Here is a 17,351-nt window from a genome sequence, read left to right on the forward strand (position 1 = left end):
TAGTCTTAATCATTCATATATATGTACATTCAGATTCAGACGTCTTAATCTTAATGAAAACAAATGAGGCCTAAGCGTGTTTATGATGTGTGTTTATTTATATGCATAAATAAATAATTTGAAATATATGATTCGAAGATATTTTGTTATTTTTCTTAACTTAATTGCTTTAATTGGAATTCATCCATTCTTTTGGACCAAACAATTAATGCAAGTAGTAATTAGACTCATTAATTTAATAAAGTTACGACTCCACGAGAAACAATTTACAGTAGGAGCATTTATGCGAAAAGGCCCCTACCCGACGACTACCAGTGTCAATATCCACGTGGAAAAATAATAATCTGTATAATTAATTTTAGTTTACTTGTCGTGAATCACTAAATTTTTTAATCATTAGAATCTCCCTTAAAATATTGGTGGGACAATTAAATTAGTGGATAATATGACAAAGTTATGCCATAAAAATATCGTCTGCTGGATCACCTTACATTTGACCAATAATTAATGATTATTTAATTACTGAAAGATGTAACTTTCTGCTCCCTCTGCGTAACTTTGTACTCCCTCTTTTCATTTTAACTTGTCCGCTATTTTAAAAATAAATTTTCACTTTTACTTATTCATTTTTGCGTATCAAGAGAAAAGTAATTTGTTTAGTATTAATTACTCATTCCAAATTATTTTTTAAATCCAATACAATTATACACCAATTAATATGAAATGGTAAAATATGTACTTCATTTATTATTTTTTAAGAGTGTGCAAAGTCTAGGGGTGTTCATGGGTCGGTTTGATCGGTTTTAAGTTGGGTGAAAATCAAAACCAAACCAATCTAGTCGATTTTAAAATTATTCAAACCAAACCAAATATACTACATATCCATCAGTTTGGTTGTAGTCGGTTTGGGTCACTTTTTCGATTTTTAAGAAAATTAACGGTATTTTTCTTTTTCATGTTTTTTTCCTACAATTAGGAGAGAAATTTCTATCATTTTTCCAACTCAAAATCCGTTATTTCTATCATTTTCCAACTCATAATCCGTTATTACCTTTTTATTGTGGTAGCTACAGTTTCTTGCATTATGGAGAAAATGTCTTAGGATTTATGATTTTAATTAAGTGAATAAAGTTTATAAGAAATACAAAAAATAAATCTAGGTAAATCTCAATAGTTTTTTTTTTTTTTTTGAATAAATGAGTTTGAATTCATGGATTTCTTTTTTAAAATCAACTTAAGGTATAAAGTTCATTAGCCTATTAGAGATAAATAAAATTTTGCTTAAAAACTATATAAATTATTTAAAAGTATTTATAAAAAATACTATATTTTGTGTGTGTGTGTGTATATATACAAATTATGTATGAAATTTTTCAGTTCAGTTCGTTTTTTTTTCTTCTGTTTGATTTTAGTAAAACCAAAATCAAATCAAATATTATCGGTTTTTAAAAATTCAAAACCAAATCAAATTTAACCCAAGTAAATATCGGTTTGGTTTTGATTTTCGATTTGACTCGGTTTTTAATCAAACCATGAACGCTCCTAGCAAAATCTATAATGAACAAGTAAAAGTGAACAGAGGGGTAGATGAAGTTTCCTCGGAGTGCAAAGCAACTTCATAAATACTATTTAGATATAATTAAAAAATTGTGAAAGGATAACACTCTTCTTGGAGCATGATGTAAGGATCTTGTTTTCACATTGTTTGAAAGGACAATAGTTTTCTACATTTTCTCTTGGTGAATGGTGTTTGGACTTTGCGCGCGATGCCTCGAATAAATTATTTACTCAGAAGTCAGAAATATGTATTTCTTTTATGTCAGCTTGCAATATATTATATAATCTTAAGCATGTGATTAAGGTGCTACGTTATTTTTCATAATTAAATTGCTTTCTCTATTGAATTGGGACCAAGGAATTAACGGAAGCCGTAAGACTCATTAGAGAAAGTATCTATGAATATTACACCATCTTACTCAAAGAAAAAGTGTCTTACTGAAATAGATTAATGTAGATGAAATATATTCAATAGTCTTTTCAGCACTTCAGATCATAATGTCTCAAATTCAAACTTAGTGTTTCGTATATGCTATCGCAATACTATATGCCAAATTATGTTCTGTGTAAACACTTAATTTTTAATCGAATCTGAGTTTTACACCTTTTTACCAATAGATTTTTTTAAGTCTAATCTTGACTTTTTGACTTATATTTCAGTTTTTTATGTTTTATTTGAGAAATCAAAAAACTATAAAAGATAGTCGCATTTTAGATATAAATTATGTTTTCATTTGCAAAAGAAAAAGAAATTTACAAAAATATGTTTTCTTTTAATCTAGCTTTTTAATAAATTAGCTAATGATTTTAGATTATTTTTTTCTTTAGTCTTTGGGTTTGCTTATATACTTTTCTAGTCTAGGATATTTATTTAGTATTTTATTTTTGGTTATTTTGAAAAGTATCGGAAAATCAAACAGACGAGAACCAATAAGAGGTTGCCATTTGAAATATTCATTCTTATCCAATTCACAACATATTTCATTTAAGATAATAGTATTTTGATTTTTCTTCCCAATCTATTCATTCTTATCCAATATATTGGATTTTTTTTTTTTTGAGAATTTTCCACAAAATAGATACACTAATATTGCAACTTGACAATGAAGACATAGAAGAGAGAATATCCACCACTACATCACGCCATAGGTACAAACATACAACCAAATACATGTTAGGATTTAGGCACGATATTTTAATGTAAACAATGGAATAAGTTTAGTTAATTCTCAACTTGTTCTATGTTCAAACTAAGTGTGCTTAGGATGTGTGCCTGGTACATGAATCTACTTCACGTCGTTTTAATTCAGCCAATATTTAAGGCATTGATTTACTTGTGTTTTGCCAGATCCTTCAAAGAATTAAAAAAAAAAAAAAATTGAATGCAGTTAGAAGAATATCAAGAAGGATGGTAATGGCGATCGGCATGATAATATCATGATTGATATAATAGAAGACAAAGCAACAACATGAGTTATCTATATCATCCCTAGAAATTAGTTTTAAAGCAAAGATAAAAACGATAATGACAAAATGATTACGTTATGAAATTTTTTCAATTGAAGGTCATGAGATGATGAGAATGAAAATGTGCACGGCAACACAAAGTATTAAAAATGGAGATAATGGTTAAAAACACACCTCAAGCGTCATTTTTTTTTGTAGTTTTCTACTGAACTATCAGGTGTGAGAGATTTCTATTTAAACTTGTTAGCAAAACACAACTCAACTTATGATACGCCAGATCCGGCTCGATTATTGATAGAGTGAATAGATCTGCCATTTCTTAAAATCTCTCTTCTAATTCAAAATCGTAGTGTGACGTGTATCCTCCCTTGTTCCGATGGAATAGATGAAATAAATCTAAAAATGAATTTTTGTTCAAGAATGAAATCTTATTGGAACTGTCCATATCCGGTTCATCCTTCGGAACCATATCACATCCCGGATCTGATGAAATAGGATGAATTGAGACGGTATTTTGTAAATACGTAATTATCTTGAAGATATTAACCATTTATTTCTTTTCTGATCGCCTGGAAGGGACAAAAGAAATATTTTGTTGTTTCCTCAACAATTTCTGATCTCTAGTGGACCTCTGAGTAGGATTCCAACCCAGACGAAGTTCTGACCATCTATCAGAGAAAAAAGAACGAACGAATCTTGTAGGATTCCCAAAACATTCTTCGATTTCTTCTGGAAACAGATGATTAATCATCTGCCTCTCATGTTTCATGAATAGTCGGGACATTGAGGAATATCCAGAAAGGCATTTCGGGAATCGGCCTTTCAAATTGAACAACTTTTTATTGTTATTAATCCATTTGACTCCTTAATAAACTAAAATAGCTTCCTCAATCTCGACGATTGCTTATTCAGAGGCTATTATGAGTTCAAGACGGGCCGCTATGGTGAAATTGGTAGACACGCTGCTCTTAGGAAGCAGTGCTAATGCATCTCGGTTCGAGTCCAAGTGGCGGCATACCGTCTTCAATATCCATTTTTTGTTTTAGATTTCTGAAATAAAATCAATAGGAAATAATTGATTAAACAATGAAAATAAAAACTTTTTGATCTCGATTCCTTAATTGAGTATAGAACGATTTAGTTATAAGAGTCCAATTCGAGGCAAGCCTGTTTTGCTAACTAGTTTAGGTAGGAAACTCTCGCACTTGATAGTTTAGTAAAAAAAAAAAAGTGATACTTGAGATGTGTTTTTGACCCTTAACTCTTACAATAATTTGTTATACAGACTTTCGAACTGTTGAAAGGTCCAGAAAGAGTATTCCTTGAACAAGTTGTAGATTTAAATTTTTTCTAGATGATTTGTCACTCTGCATTTCTTATTATAGTTTCCTTCTCATCCTTAGCACTCAAGCGCAAGGGCGGCTTAATTGTTGGGTTTGAGTTATACAGTACACGGTAATGTAAATATTCTTACACTACAAGTATAAATTTATTTTTGCAAGTCACTTACCATTTTGATCAGAATATCAGTAACACTTATCAGGGACATCTACTTAGCTTATAGATGAAATGACTGTAAAATGCATTTTTCATGTCAGTGAAAACTTTAAATCATTTAATGAATGTTTGGTAGAAGAATTACGACCGAGCACTAATAGTACCACGTTTGATAAATAATTAATTAAAGAAGCAAAGGCAAGTACCTTGCCAAACTTATATAGCAAGTTGAATTACAAAAATTATACAATTGAGGAGGAGTAATATATAGCAAGTAGTAATATATAAAAAAAGTTTTAATTAGCCAATAATGAATGAATCCGACTATCTTTTGGCTCTAATTGATCACTCGTTCACTATAAATAGGTGGAGGAGGATAGACCCACCTTACACAAAAAGAAAACAAGGTAATCACGAAAAAGAATTCATAATGGCTGTTCAGAAAGTTAGTTTCCTCGCTCACCTACTTGTTCTTGGTAAGATTTTCTTTTGTCCTTCTTCTCTTTGATCTTCTTTGATATAGAAGTGTTTTTTTTTTCCTTAATACGGTCAAATCTCTTTATAACGATTAACGACATTATTTGTCCGAATACTTTTTGGTTTCTATAATACTGTTATAGAGAACATATAACATAACATAACATGAAAATCGGTTCAAAAAAAGACTTGGTTGTTATACTAAAATATTATTATAGACAATGATTATTATAAAAAGCTCTTACTGTATAATTTATATACATTTGTTGTAGGAATGTTTCTAGTTGTTAGCATGGTGGAACATGCCAAGGGTTGTACCAAAGAATGCGGTAATCTTGGCTATGGGATATGCCCACGTTCAGAAGGAAGTCCGGAAAATCCCATATGCACCAATTGTTGCTCAGGCTATAAGGGTTGCAACTATTACAATGCTAACGGAACTTTTATTTGTGAAGGAAAATCTGACCCTAAAAACCCAAATTCTTGTCCCAGGAATTGTGATCCACAAATTGCTTATTCAAAATGTCCCCGTTCAGAAGGAAAGACGATAATTTATCCCACCGGATGCACCACTTGTTGCACGGGGTACAAGGGTTGCTACTATTTCGGTCAAGATGGCGATTTTGTCTGTGAAGGAGAGAGTACTGAACCCAAGGCTTGTACTCTGGAATGTGACCCTAGAGTTGCTGACATGACTTGCCCATCATCTGGATTGGCCAAGCTTAATCAAGTTTGCGTCAACTGTTGCACTGCAGGAGAGGGTTGCAAACTTTATGGTCATGATGGATCTTTACTTTGTACCGGGGAGCCTCAAAGCTATAACTCCGCAGCATAAGGCACCTGCTTATTTCTAATCAATAATTTTTTGTATGTCTATTAATGTATGAAACAAAAGCATGATGATATATGCAATCATGTCATGCTAATCTCTGTGATGTGGGCATTAAAGTTGTTTTCCACAAAGGTGTTCAAGGGTTTAATGAAGCACTAGTTTCTTTTACTTCTAAAATCTAGTACTAGCTGGTCGAGTCAATTACTTTACTTTAAAAGTCAAAAGTGCACAAATCTATCTCAGATCAAACATGTTAATTAAGCCACTCCCACTCTAATCAGTTAGTTAAAATACATCTCATCTCACACAATCTAAATTTGCATAAATCAATGCAATAAAGAAGATTTTTATGTCTAATACAAGCAGTATTAAGTTTTATATTTTCTTTCATTGGTTAGGTATTTTAAGTTTATCAAATTAAAATACATAGTTATATATTCATGTAGTCAAAATCATAAATGATACAGTAGCAAATATAACTTGGGAAACACATTAAGTATGGCTAAAATCCCTTAGCTCCTCAAAAGTATTACTGTGGCTTGAGAAATCCATACCCCGTGACATATAAAAGTTTCACATAAATGCATCCTTCTCAATCAACTTTAGGACCTCGTCAAAATAGTATTGTGTCCCTCCAAAATGTGAGTCAAAATGCATTGTCCTTATCGAGTGGTCTCTCTCTCTCTCTCTCATAAATTAAAGACCAGCCCATTTGAAGGGTAAATTAAACCGTGCAATTTCTTCTTCAATTTTCCCATAGGCACCTAACGACACTCGCGCCTCACATAGAGAGAGAGAGAAAAGAGGAAATGTAGTAAAAAATACATTGATGGAAATTGACCCCATATTTCTTTTCCAAATGCTATGTCTGTTATGAAACTTGCTATATTTATAGTGATATTTTAAAAGATATGTTATTCTTGTATTTCTGGTTTCAGAAACTAACTTATGCCTATCGAGGTATAAGTTCTTTAAGAGATTCGGCACAATTTATGAAATATTATGATGTAAAAATATAATCTTAACTGCGCAAAAATTATTTGTCTTGTGGGACAAAAATTAAAGACCAGCACAAAATAGGGACAAAGGTGCAAATGACCCAAAATTGAATGTGTAGTTGAGTATACACTGGGCCCAAAGTGAGAGACTGGGGGTCATTTGCACTTTTGTCCCTGTTTTGTGCTGGTTTTTAATTTTTTCCCTTCAAATGGATTGGTTTTTAATTTTGCTCTTCAAAATCGAACTTATGCCTAGAGAAACATAAGTTACGCATTATAATAACTAGCGTCTGCTGAACACTTGCAGTGACAGAGAAAGGATTAGACACTAATGGAGAAATAATTAGCCATTAAAAAACTGCTTATAAACAAACAGTAAAGGATAATAAAGAATCTATTGGACTAGTGCATTGCTGATGACAAAGTGATTACATGTGAACGGAACTAATTGACGACTCTCTCCTATTATTGCTTCATTAATTTTTGGCTAAGACACATATTTACTTTTAGCATTCAGACAAAAGTTCTTATTCGCCAAACGACACTAAGAGTTGTCTATTTTGTTTACTTTATTACAATTAGAAAATAGGAAAACTAGGAACATACATATTATCTATATACTACAATTTGAGTTGTTTTTGTGTGTTTATACATAATTATACAAAACATACACATTATATATACAATGTATATGTAGTGTTTATACATATCCAAACAAGTTGTAAGGGTACAAATCCAAGTAAGAACGCCGGAAGATGGAGTGAAGGAAAAATGGAGAGAAGCCCCATTTGCGAACTTCAAAATGGTGCTTTACTCCTTGTATCAATTAATTTAGCATTTCTATGAGATTATTGCCAAAAAATAAAAATCTTCCCTGAACATGAGAAAGAGTTGCTACAAGCCAAGCACTCTTATAATCTACAACAGTGTTTTAAAAGGCCGGGATGTAAAGCAATGCATTTTTCATGATATGAGGCGTCGCGTTAGCCTCGAGGCACTGGGCGTTAGCCCAATGAATTTAATATTTTTAAATTAATAAAATAATTATATAAACTGCTTCATCTTAAACACTAATAAAATCAGCAATTGTCTAAAAAATAATTAAAATTATTTCATTAAAAAACTAATTATATTCTTTAAAAAATGAGTAGAAATTTATAAACAAACTTGAAAGCACAAAATGACTTGTAAAGAAATAAAAGCAAAGAAGGAACCCACATTCAAAGGCGTCCACCAGAGCAAATTATGAAGGATGATGCATTATTGTTTTGCAGTTAATAAATTCTTAATCTTTTCCTTTACCTAGTAGAAGACGAAGAAAGCGTTAATTTCAGTGTTTTTTGGTACTAAATTAAGCACTTGTTTAGCAATTTTCAATCTAATTTGGAGAGAGTTTTTGAACTTACTTCCCGAAATAAAAATTCGCCCAATACTTTCGCCTCCAGATCTCCCCAGTCCATTTTTAATACGCTCCATCCAGGGACTCCCCCCAATAACATCTATAAAACACAGACAATCGTGTATATGTTTCATAAAAAGTGAATCGAGGTAAAAGAAAAAAATCATTTGACTATCGGGCAGTTTGACTATCTATGGAAAGTTCCCATAATTTTAGCATTTCTAATATTCAATTCAAAGCTAACAACTAGATAGCTATAATTGGCCGTCTTAGATCACAACTAAGGAATAGATTAAGGTTCTCCTAGTTTTTATAGTATTTACCTTTTGTAGAACGTGCCGTAACTCGTTGTAATGTTAACATTTTTAATGAAGTTAGCTCTAATTTATTAGCATTGCCTAGTATAGGATTAAAGTTTGCAAAAATCCGAGTACTAATTTGTAGAAATATTAGTAGTAAATGTTATGCTAAAAGATTAGTGTCATGAGAAATAGTTTATTTTTGTTTTTGCTGGAAATAAAATAAAGTGATTATTCGTGCCATATATATATATATATATATATATATGTGATTTCTTTTTCAAGTTCTTAAGATGACTTGGTATGCATTTTCAATTTGAGGATAAAATAAAGAATTTAGAAACTTTACCTTAGTAATTGAATAATTCTGAAAAGTTGCATATTATAGCACTCTAAATTTAACTACTTGGACAAAAAGGCTATCAAGTTCCTCGAAATACTGTTAAAAATTTCAGCTAGATTCTTCCGTCTTCCCATTTCCAAGAGGTCGGAAAAAAAAATTCACATATCATTATATTACAAATAAATGTATTTTATTTATTTATTTATTACATTAGGAAGACAAAAAAAAATCACAAAGTTATACATTACTCCTATATTTCTAAATAAACAAAATGAATTGTTATTTATTTTGTTGGATCCCACATCATTGAGTTTAAGGTAAATGGGGCAATCCTCCTATCATGAGCTAGCTTTTAGGTTAAGTTAGGCTCAAGATCCATTTCTTTAACATATTAATGACATTTATGTTTCTATGCTGTTTTTTCATCTAGATATGTCTATTGCAACTTAATTTGTTAACTGAACAACCAGCCACTGAATTAGAGCCCGGAGCCTAAAGGGTATAAAAATACACGGTTTTTACCAAAAGGGAACGTTAAAAATTTATTATACCAAAACGGGTATATCGTGGGCTGATCCACGATATACCCCAAATTTTATTTTATTTTTAAATTATCAGAAAACGAAAACGAAAAAAAAAATTACAAGTATAACGTGGACTGATCCACGTTATACAATTTATATTGTATAACGTGGATCCTTCCACGTTATACTTGTAAATATTTTTTTTTTCGTTTTCCAAATAACGTTGTCTAGATTTAAATCATATTCGGTTATGTTATCAATAAAAAAAATTTATTGATTTTTTAAATTTTTAAAGCATGATTAACTCAAATAAATATTTTAACACATGCAAATAATTAAATGTGTTATATATGCGAACAGAAATAAAAAATTAAATATAAGTTAAATAAACGTCACACATTAACTAAATGGTAAATGTTAAATTACATACTAACTATTAAACTGCACAAGACATGTTATATATTCTTGAAAGAGTACATAAAGAAACAACAATTGTGCAAGTTAAGAAAAAACATAAAAACCAACAAGCAACAACAACTACTGATTTCTATCGGGACAGCGATTCTTGTTATGACCTGTTTGCTTGCACGTACTACACTTTCTAGCCATGCGAGCAGGAGCTATATCCATTTCATTCCTCCTTCTAGTTGTACTCCGCGCTCCTGAAGTTCGCTCGTATTCAGTGTTTGCAATTAAACTGAAGGGAGAAGGTGGCCAATATGCCTCATCACCCAACGGTGAAAAATTTTCACTGTACGTTTGCTTATAAAACCTGCAACTGTAGTACTTGCTAACATAGGTCTTTGGTTGAATTCCGCGAATATCACAAAATTTAATTGCATGTGAACATGGAATATGGTAGTTTCTCCACTTTCCACACGAACATTTTTTCCCTTCGGCAGAGACTTTATGTATATTTCCGCCCTTACCTTCGTGTGCAAATGTTAGAATCTCAAAGACCCCTTCAGTTGCATTGTATTGCTGCATGTCAGTATGCTTTAGGGACCTCTCCCAGTATTCATCAAACTTCTTTTCAACAGCGCGCGGCCAAAATTTTTTATCCGCAATCAACAAATCAGCAAGGGTGCTTCTCTCAACAAACCGATCAACAAGATTTTTAAACGTATAACAGACCATGGCAGTAACTGGCAATCCACGAGCTTTCTTCAATAAACCGTTATAAGATTCGGAGACATTCGTTGTCATAGCCCCCCACCTATGACCGTTGTCCTTATGCAATGTCCATTTTTCCTCCGGAAGAGCTTTTAACCACAAATACGCTGGAGATGACATTGTTTTGATTTGTTTCATCCTCATTTTATACTTCTTCTTCTGGTGCTCTGTAGCCGCCAACCACATTAGCTTCTCAAGGTCAGTATTGAGGAACTTTTTATTGAAGTTGCTTTTCAAATGCCGAACGCAAAACCTATGGTGTGTGGATGGTGGTTGTAACCAATCATGTGTTTGGACACATTGCAAGATTCCTTGATGACGGTCAGAAATAAGTCCAATTCCTTGTCTCTCACGAACAATATGTCTCCACAACAACACAAGGAACCACGTCCAGGACTCAAAGCTCTCACGTGCAACAATAGCATATGCAAGTGGAAAAATGTTATTGTTTGCATCAATTCCAACAGCAATTAGCAGTTTCATCTCATACTTACCGTACAGATGAGTACCGTCTATTGAGATGACAGGCCTGCAACTTTTGAATCCATCGATGCTTGGTTTATAAGCCCAGAACAGAAACTTGAAGATGTGTTCACCTTGCATTGTAGTTGATTGGTGCTCCCACTCAACAACGGTCCCCGGATTGAAATATTTTAAGGCAGCCATGTATCGGGGCAATGTCTTGAAAGAGGTTTCAAAATCACCAAATACCATTTCAATAGCTTTCTTACGCCCCTTTTGTGCTTTTCTATAACTAGGAGTAAAAAAATGCAATCCTTTTATTTTTTGCTGAACAGACTTAATATTGATGTATGGATCGACCATAATATATGGTATCAACGTAGTAGCAATTAGGTGACTGTTCAAATTGGAATGATCCTTTCTGTAATCATCCGTCAGACAACTGTGGTGGAGATCCGCTTTGCCTGCCTTCCACATACCACTTGAAATTTCTCTAAAACGGATCATCCACTCACACCCCAACATATGACGCTTGCAAATAACCCTCCAAAATTTACCTTTGGATTGATCACAAATGAACTCTTTCTTTTCTTTGAGACAATATAGTCTCACTGCGCCTTTCATTTCCTGCTTGTTCTGAAATAACATACCTAATTGCATAGTACAAGAAAAATTATCAACCCCTTAAAAATGGTCCAATAAATAAAAAGAATATTCATTGTCACCATACTAACCTGATCTGATAAATTCAGGTTTATTACAATCCCAAAGTGCAGATCGAATTGGACCGTCATCTCTCATGAAGGCAAAATCATCCGGGCCTTCTTCTGTGTTGTCCAAATATGGAATCGCATTAGAATGGTAGCTAACGTTACCATCACTCGGAGTAGTAATGTCTTCATCAGAATGACCATCACCATCAGATGAGTGATCATCGTCTGTTTCTATTTGATCTAATGGGATATCACTATCTGACTTATCGGAGTGATCATTAGCTACGTCATTATTGCTCACAATTTGTGTGAGTTGAGTCAACACGGGGTTTTCTTCAAAATCGTTACACCTACATAAATAAATAAAATTAAAATTTAAAAAGATTATATTAACCCCAAGGACAAATTAAAAAATAAAAAATAATCAAAATAACATGCTGATTACAAAATGAAAAATAAAAATAAAGTTATATTATAAAAATAGTGCATGAGAACAAAATAACATGTTGTATTCTTTTTATTTTCCATGAATGAACAATGAAAGACGTTAGTTAGAATTTGCAGTATAATAATTTACATAGTTATCCTGAAAGTTATATTATAAAATAGTACATGAGAACTAAATAATATGTTGTATTCTTGTGATGGTTAAACGCACAAAGACATTGAATAGAACGTAAATGAGAAAGTTTTCATAAAACATCGTTATATTTACCTTTCTGTAAATGACTCTACTTGAGTAGGGTGATATCGAACTATACTCCCGCCATCTAATTCAGTTGTATCTGGAGCACTACTCGGTCCAGGAATATCACAGCTCTGCATAGTCCAACCAAAGTTATGTCGATGAGCTGGACATAAAATCTATTATTGGGTGATATGCATCAGCATCTGCATGCATCGTTGAGCTGGGCATATCTTGATCAAAACGAACCTCTTCCTCATCAACCAACTGGTGATCCACGGGAGTTCGACCCCGTCTATTACCTGATTGGCGTCCTCTACCACGCGCCGCAGGTCTTGGTACATTAGGTCGTTGATGACGAGGCACTTGCATAGTAGGCGGCTCAACATACTCTGCCGGTGGTGTATAATATGGAGCGAAACTCAACATCGTCCCCAGAGAGGCAGCAGCCATGAACTCTGTATTAATGTGGCTAAACATCTCTGCTATTTCCTTCACTTCATTAGACTTGGTTGGATCTTGGATAGTCTGCTGAGCCAACCTGTATGATTCTTCATGTCCTAAAGCCTAAAAAAAAATCGATATTTGATAGTGGTCTAAGACACATATAAAGACATCAAACATCTAATGGAATGTAATGTACGTACCAGTGCCTCATGCCTGCCTGCCATGTGTTGGTATCCTCTATCCACTTTATGCGCAGGATTTCCTATGAAAGTGCGCGAGTGACGTCGATACCAACAAAGATACTCTGATAGTGACTGTGGATCTTGAGTTTCATACTCGGCCTGAATTAAACTATCTCGACGATTTCCCCACAAAAAGTCTGTTTCTGTAAAATATTCTTGATCCTCCACTTTTATAGCATACCGCTTGTCACGTTTGTAATGAAAAGGATAAATCTCTGCACATGGACCCGGAATATGTTGCTTCCTACCAAACTGTCTGAGAACGCGGTCTACCATGTGCCACTCTCGATAGATCCCACAAATAAGGGGAACTTTCGCCATCCAAATATCTCGGCCACGCAGACACCACTCAGGGAGTCTGTTGATGATGGCCTCTGAATAAGGCTGCCACACAAACTACGATAGAAAGAACATAAATTACACATAAGCATAACTATTCAATCAAAACGCCATTAACAACCATAATTATGATAAAATACCTGGCCATCTATTAGGTTGTCCAATACATCCCTACATATGGGTAAAACATCACGTGCCTCATTTTCGTGGGATTTACGATGAGTCCACCTTCGTGCAAGAGCCGTGTGTGGCGGAAGAGCCCTGCATGGTGGCTGCATCGGTATAATGCGCTCCCAAGCCCAAACCTATATTAAAAAATAAAAATAAATACATAAAAACCTTATAACTATCAAATAGGACAACCAAATAAAATTATATAATTTTAAAGGTCACGTACCTGCAATAAGGAAATGAATCCACACACATCCTTTGCTTTCCTCAACGAAGCACGGCATAAACAAGTATACAAATATGACAATGCAACCGCTCCCCAAGCTTGTTCATTCATTGCTCTAAGGTCACGCATATCAAGCAAATAATCTAAATTCAGTAAGTCACCGGACTTATCCGGAAATATCGTGTCGCCACAAAGCCATAGCAAGTACAACCTAACCCGCTGTTGCACATCAATTTCTGGGGTTTGATCTGTAATATCATCTAAGCCTCTAATATATTCAATTAATTTATGTACTTCTAACCTACTAACACCATTAAAACAATCCAGACCGGGTGCCCAACCAGTAAGCTCATGGATCAATTGTTGCCACCCACCAATATCGATATATCTAGCATTAAGATTATTCAAGGGATAACCATCAACAACCAAGCCAAACATGACCTCGATATCTTGTAATGTGATGGTCGCCTCACCTGTACGCAGATGAAAGGTGTGCGTCTCAGGACGCCATCTCTCTATAAGTGCAGTGATGACTGCCCAATCATATGATACACATCCTACCTATATTACTCCCCTAAATCCACACAGGCCAAAGTAGTCAAGGATGCGAGGATGAAAAGGATGACGCCTCACATGCTTCCAAAATTCAGTATCCGCGCGGCGAGGAAACAGGCATCCGGTCGGTCCTCTCAAGGAACCATCCCACACAGCCTCTGATCGATGCTTCTCCTGGAGTGTTAACACATCGTACACTTCTGGCCCCGGATGTACGCATACCCGTGGAAACTCCATACCTTATACAAAAAAAAAATGAAATCCAGATCAAGTTATTTGGAGTAACTCACTATTAAAAAAATATATTGTATAACAATCCATAACAAAATATATTGTATAAAAATCCATAACAAAATATACTGAAGAAATTACAGGTTCTGCAGTCATAAATTACTATGGTAATGCATAAATACATCAAACAAAGCAACATTCACAAAAAGAGAGGAAAAAATTCGATTCTTTGACACATTTCACAATTCTTTTTTCCTGTACCGAAAATGTCATCATCGGTCTATTATTGGCAATATCCAGTTCCACAATGTTTCAACTTGTAAAATGTGGATTGATCCACGTTATACACTATATTTTGTATAACGTGGATCAGTCCACGTTTTACAAACATCCACAACACTAACAAAAATAACACCAACATAACAATTCCTAACAAAATATATTATTTAGTTATTCAGATCTTTTATATATAAGAATCCACAAAAATAACAGTAACATAACAACAAATTTCTTCAAAAGTGCTACTAAACAAATAGGACCTTTTATATAATAATGCTTCTAACAATCATATTTTAAGTTCAAATTAAAATAACACAAAATAACAGAAACGTATTAAATAACACAAATAAAAAATAACAATTAAGATATATAAGACAAACAGATCTATATCTATTATAAATATACAATATTATATGAGTTAGAAAAAATACCTCAATTTAAATAGCAATAATAGATAAAGCTGAAGAAGCTACTTCAAAAATTAGATTGTTTTGCAGGGTTTAAAAAAAATAGAGGAGAAGGAAAAGTAGAAGAAGATAGAGCTTCTGTAATTAATGGAGGAGAATGGAAGATTTTAGCAAGACAACGAAGGGAATGAAGAAGACAACGAAGGGAATGAAGAAGCGGCGGAAGATTTTAGGGGGAGGGAACGAAGGTAAATATTTTAGGGCAAAAGGATCAGTCAAAATATACAATATAACTTGTATAACGTGGACTGATCCACGTTATACAATATAAATTGTATAACGTGGATCAGTCCACGTTCTACAAGTTTTAATTGTATAACGTGGATCAGTCCACGTTATACTTGTAATTTTTTTTTTTTTCGTTTTCGTTTTCTGATAATTTAAAAAAAAAAAATTGGGGTATATCGTGGATCAGCCCACGATATACCCGTTTTGGTATAATAAATTTTTAACGTTCCCTTTTGGTAAAAACCGTGTATTTTTATACCCTTTAGGCTCCGGACCCCACTGAATTACCTGTCTATGTAGTTTTTGCTCAATGTGTTAATCTGTTATATTTAACAGGTTATTATCATTAACTTATGTCTACCAATAATCGGATGGCTAAAGTTTCGGATAGTTGTAATAATAATTTAACTAGACTTGATAACCTAAGCACCTCTACTTTGGATATTAGTATCCCCAGTTAACCACTAGTAATGGTTGTTCACAAAGAAGTCAGTTTCCTTGCTCACCTACTACTTGTTCTTGGTAAGATTTTCCATTGTCCTTTTTCTGTTTTCTTCTTTGATACATACAGAACTACAGAAGTAGTGTTGCTTTTCCTTAATATAGAGCTATATTTGTTGTAGGAATGTTTCTACTTGTAAGCAGCACGGTGGAACATATTCATCCCAAGAAATGTACCAAAGAATGCGGCAATTTTTCTTATGGGATATGCCCACGTTCAGAAGGGAGTCCAAAAAATCCCATATGCACCAACTGTTGTGCAGGCTACAAGGGTTGCCACTATTACAGTGCTGACGGAACTTTTATTTGTGAAGGAAAATCTGACCCCAAAAAGCCAAACGCTTGTCCCTTCAATTGTGATCCAAAAATTGCCTATTCAAAGTGTTCCCTTCGAGAAGGAAAGACGCTAATTAAATCCACCGGATGCACCACCTGTTGCACGGGTTACAAGGGTTGCTATTATTTCGGTCACGATGGCAAGTTTGCCTGTGAAGGAGAAAGTATTGAACCCAACGCTTGTACTTTGAAATGTGACCATAAAGTTGCTTACGTGACTTGCCCATCTTCTAAATTGACCAAGCTTAAGCCAGTTTGCGTCAATTGTTGTACCGCAAAAGCGGGTTGCAAACTCTATGGTCATGGTGGATCTTTACTTTGTACTAGAGAGCTTAACAATCATTAATAATCCTCATAAGGGATCTGATGCTTTCTAATCAATCTATAATTATGCAGTTGTCTATAGATGAAATAAAAGTATGACGATATATGCATTGTCATGCTAATCTCTGTAATGTGGCATTGGAGCTTTTCCACAGCTTGCGCAAGAGATTAATAAAGCATTAGTTTCTTTTAATTACTTCTAAACTCTAGTGTTAGCTAGTTTACTTAATTACTTCACTTTGAGAGTCAAAAGTGCACAAACTTAGTATTGCAATTAATCCAAGTGCACAATTAACACTAAAACGTTGAAGGCCATCAAATCTTTTAACTGGCTTTAATTAACATTTATTTGTATAAAAAGAATTAATTAACGGTTCGGCAAGATTTTAAATGGTAATCGAACTGAATATAGTGAATTAGGAAAATGGAATACAATACCAAGGAGGTTTTTTTTTTTTTTTTGGAGTGAAGTCAATACCCGTTCTTCTAGGAGGATTTGCTTTTGAACACCGTCAACTCCGTTAATGTAATTCATCAACTTGATGCTCTAATCGACTTTCATGCATGCATAATTGCTGA

General features: G+C 33.7%; 2 protein-coding genes across 2 annotated transcripts; one reads left to right on the forward strand and one right to left on the reverse strand.

Moving 5' to 3' along the window:
* The first annotated feature begins 4,840 nt into the window (after window positions 1-4,840).
* LOC132631331 (uncharacterized) lies at window positions 4,841-16,945 on the forward strand. Its single transcript, XM_060346916.1, has 4 exons — window positions 4,841-4,997; window positions 5,271-5,831; window positions 16,080-16,133; window positions 16,235-16,945. The coding sequence occupies exons 1-4, from the start codon at window positions 4,952-4,954 to the stop codon at window positions 16,792-16,794; spliced, it is 1,221 nt and encodes a 406-aa protein (XP_060202899.1). The 5' UTR covers window positions 4,841-4,951; the 3' UTR covers window positions 16,795-16,945.
* LOC132632431 (serine/threonine-protein phosphatase 7 long form homolog) lies at window positions 13,005-13,870 on the reverse strand. Its single transcript, XM_060348356.1, has 2 exons — window positions 13,595-13,870; window positions 13,005-13,511 (listed from the first exon to the last, which is right to left on the reverse strand). The coding sequence occupies exons 1-2, from the start codon at window positions 13,730-13,732 to the stop codon at window positions 13,023-13,025; spliced, it is 627 nt and encodes a 208-aa protein (XP_060204339.1). The 5' UTR covers window positions 13,733-13,870; the 3' UTR covers window positions 13,005-13,022.
* Window positions 16,946-17,351: the final 406 nt, after the last annotated feature.

Source organism: Lycium barbarum, chromosome 3, assembly GCF_019175385.1.
Source record: "Lycium barbarum isolate Lr01 chromosome 3, ASM1917538v2, whole genome shotgun sequence".
Lineage (NCBI taxonomy): Eukaryota > Viridiplantae > Streptophyta > Magnoliopsida > Solanales > Solanaceae > Lycium > Lycium barbarum.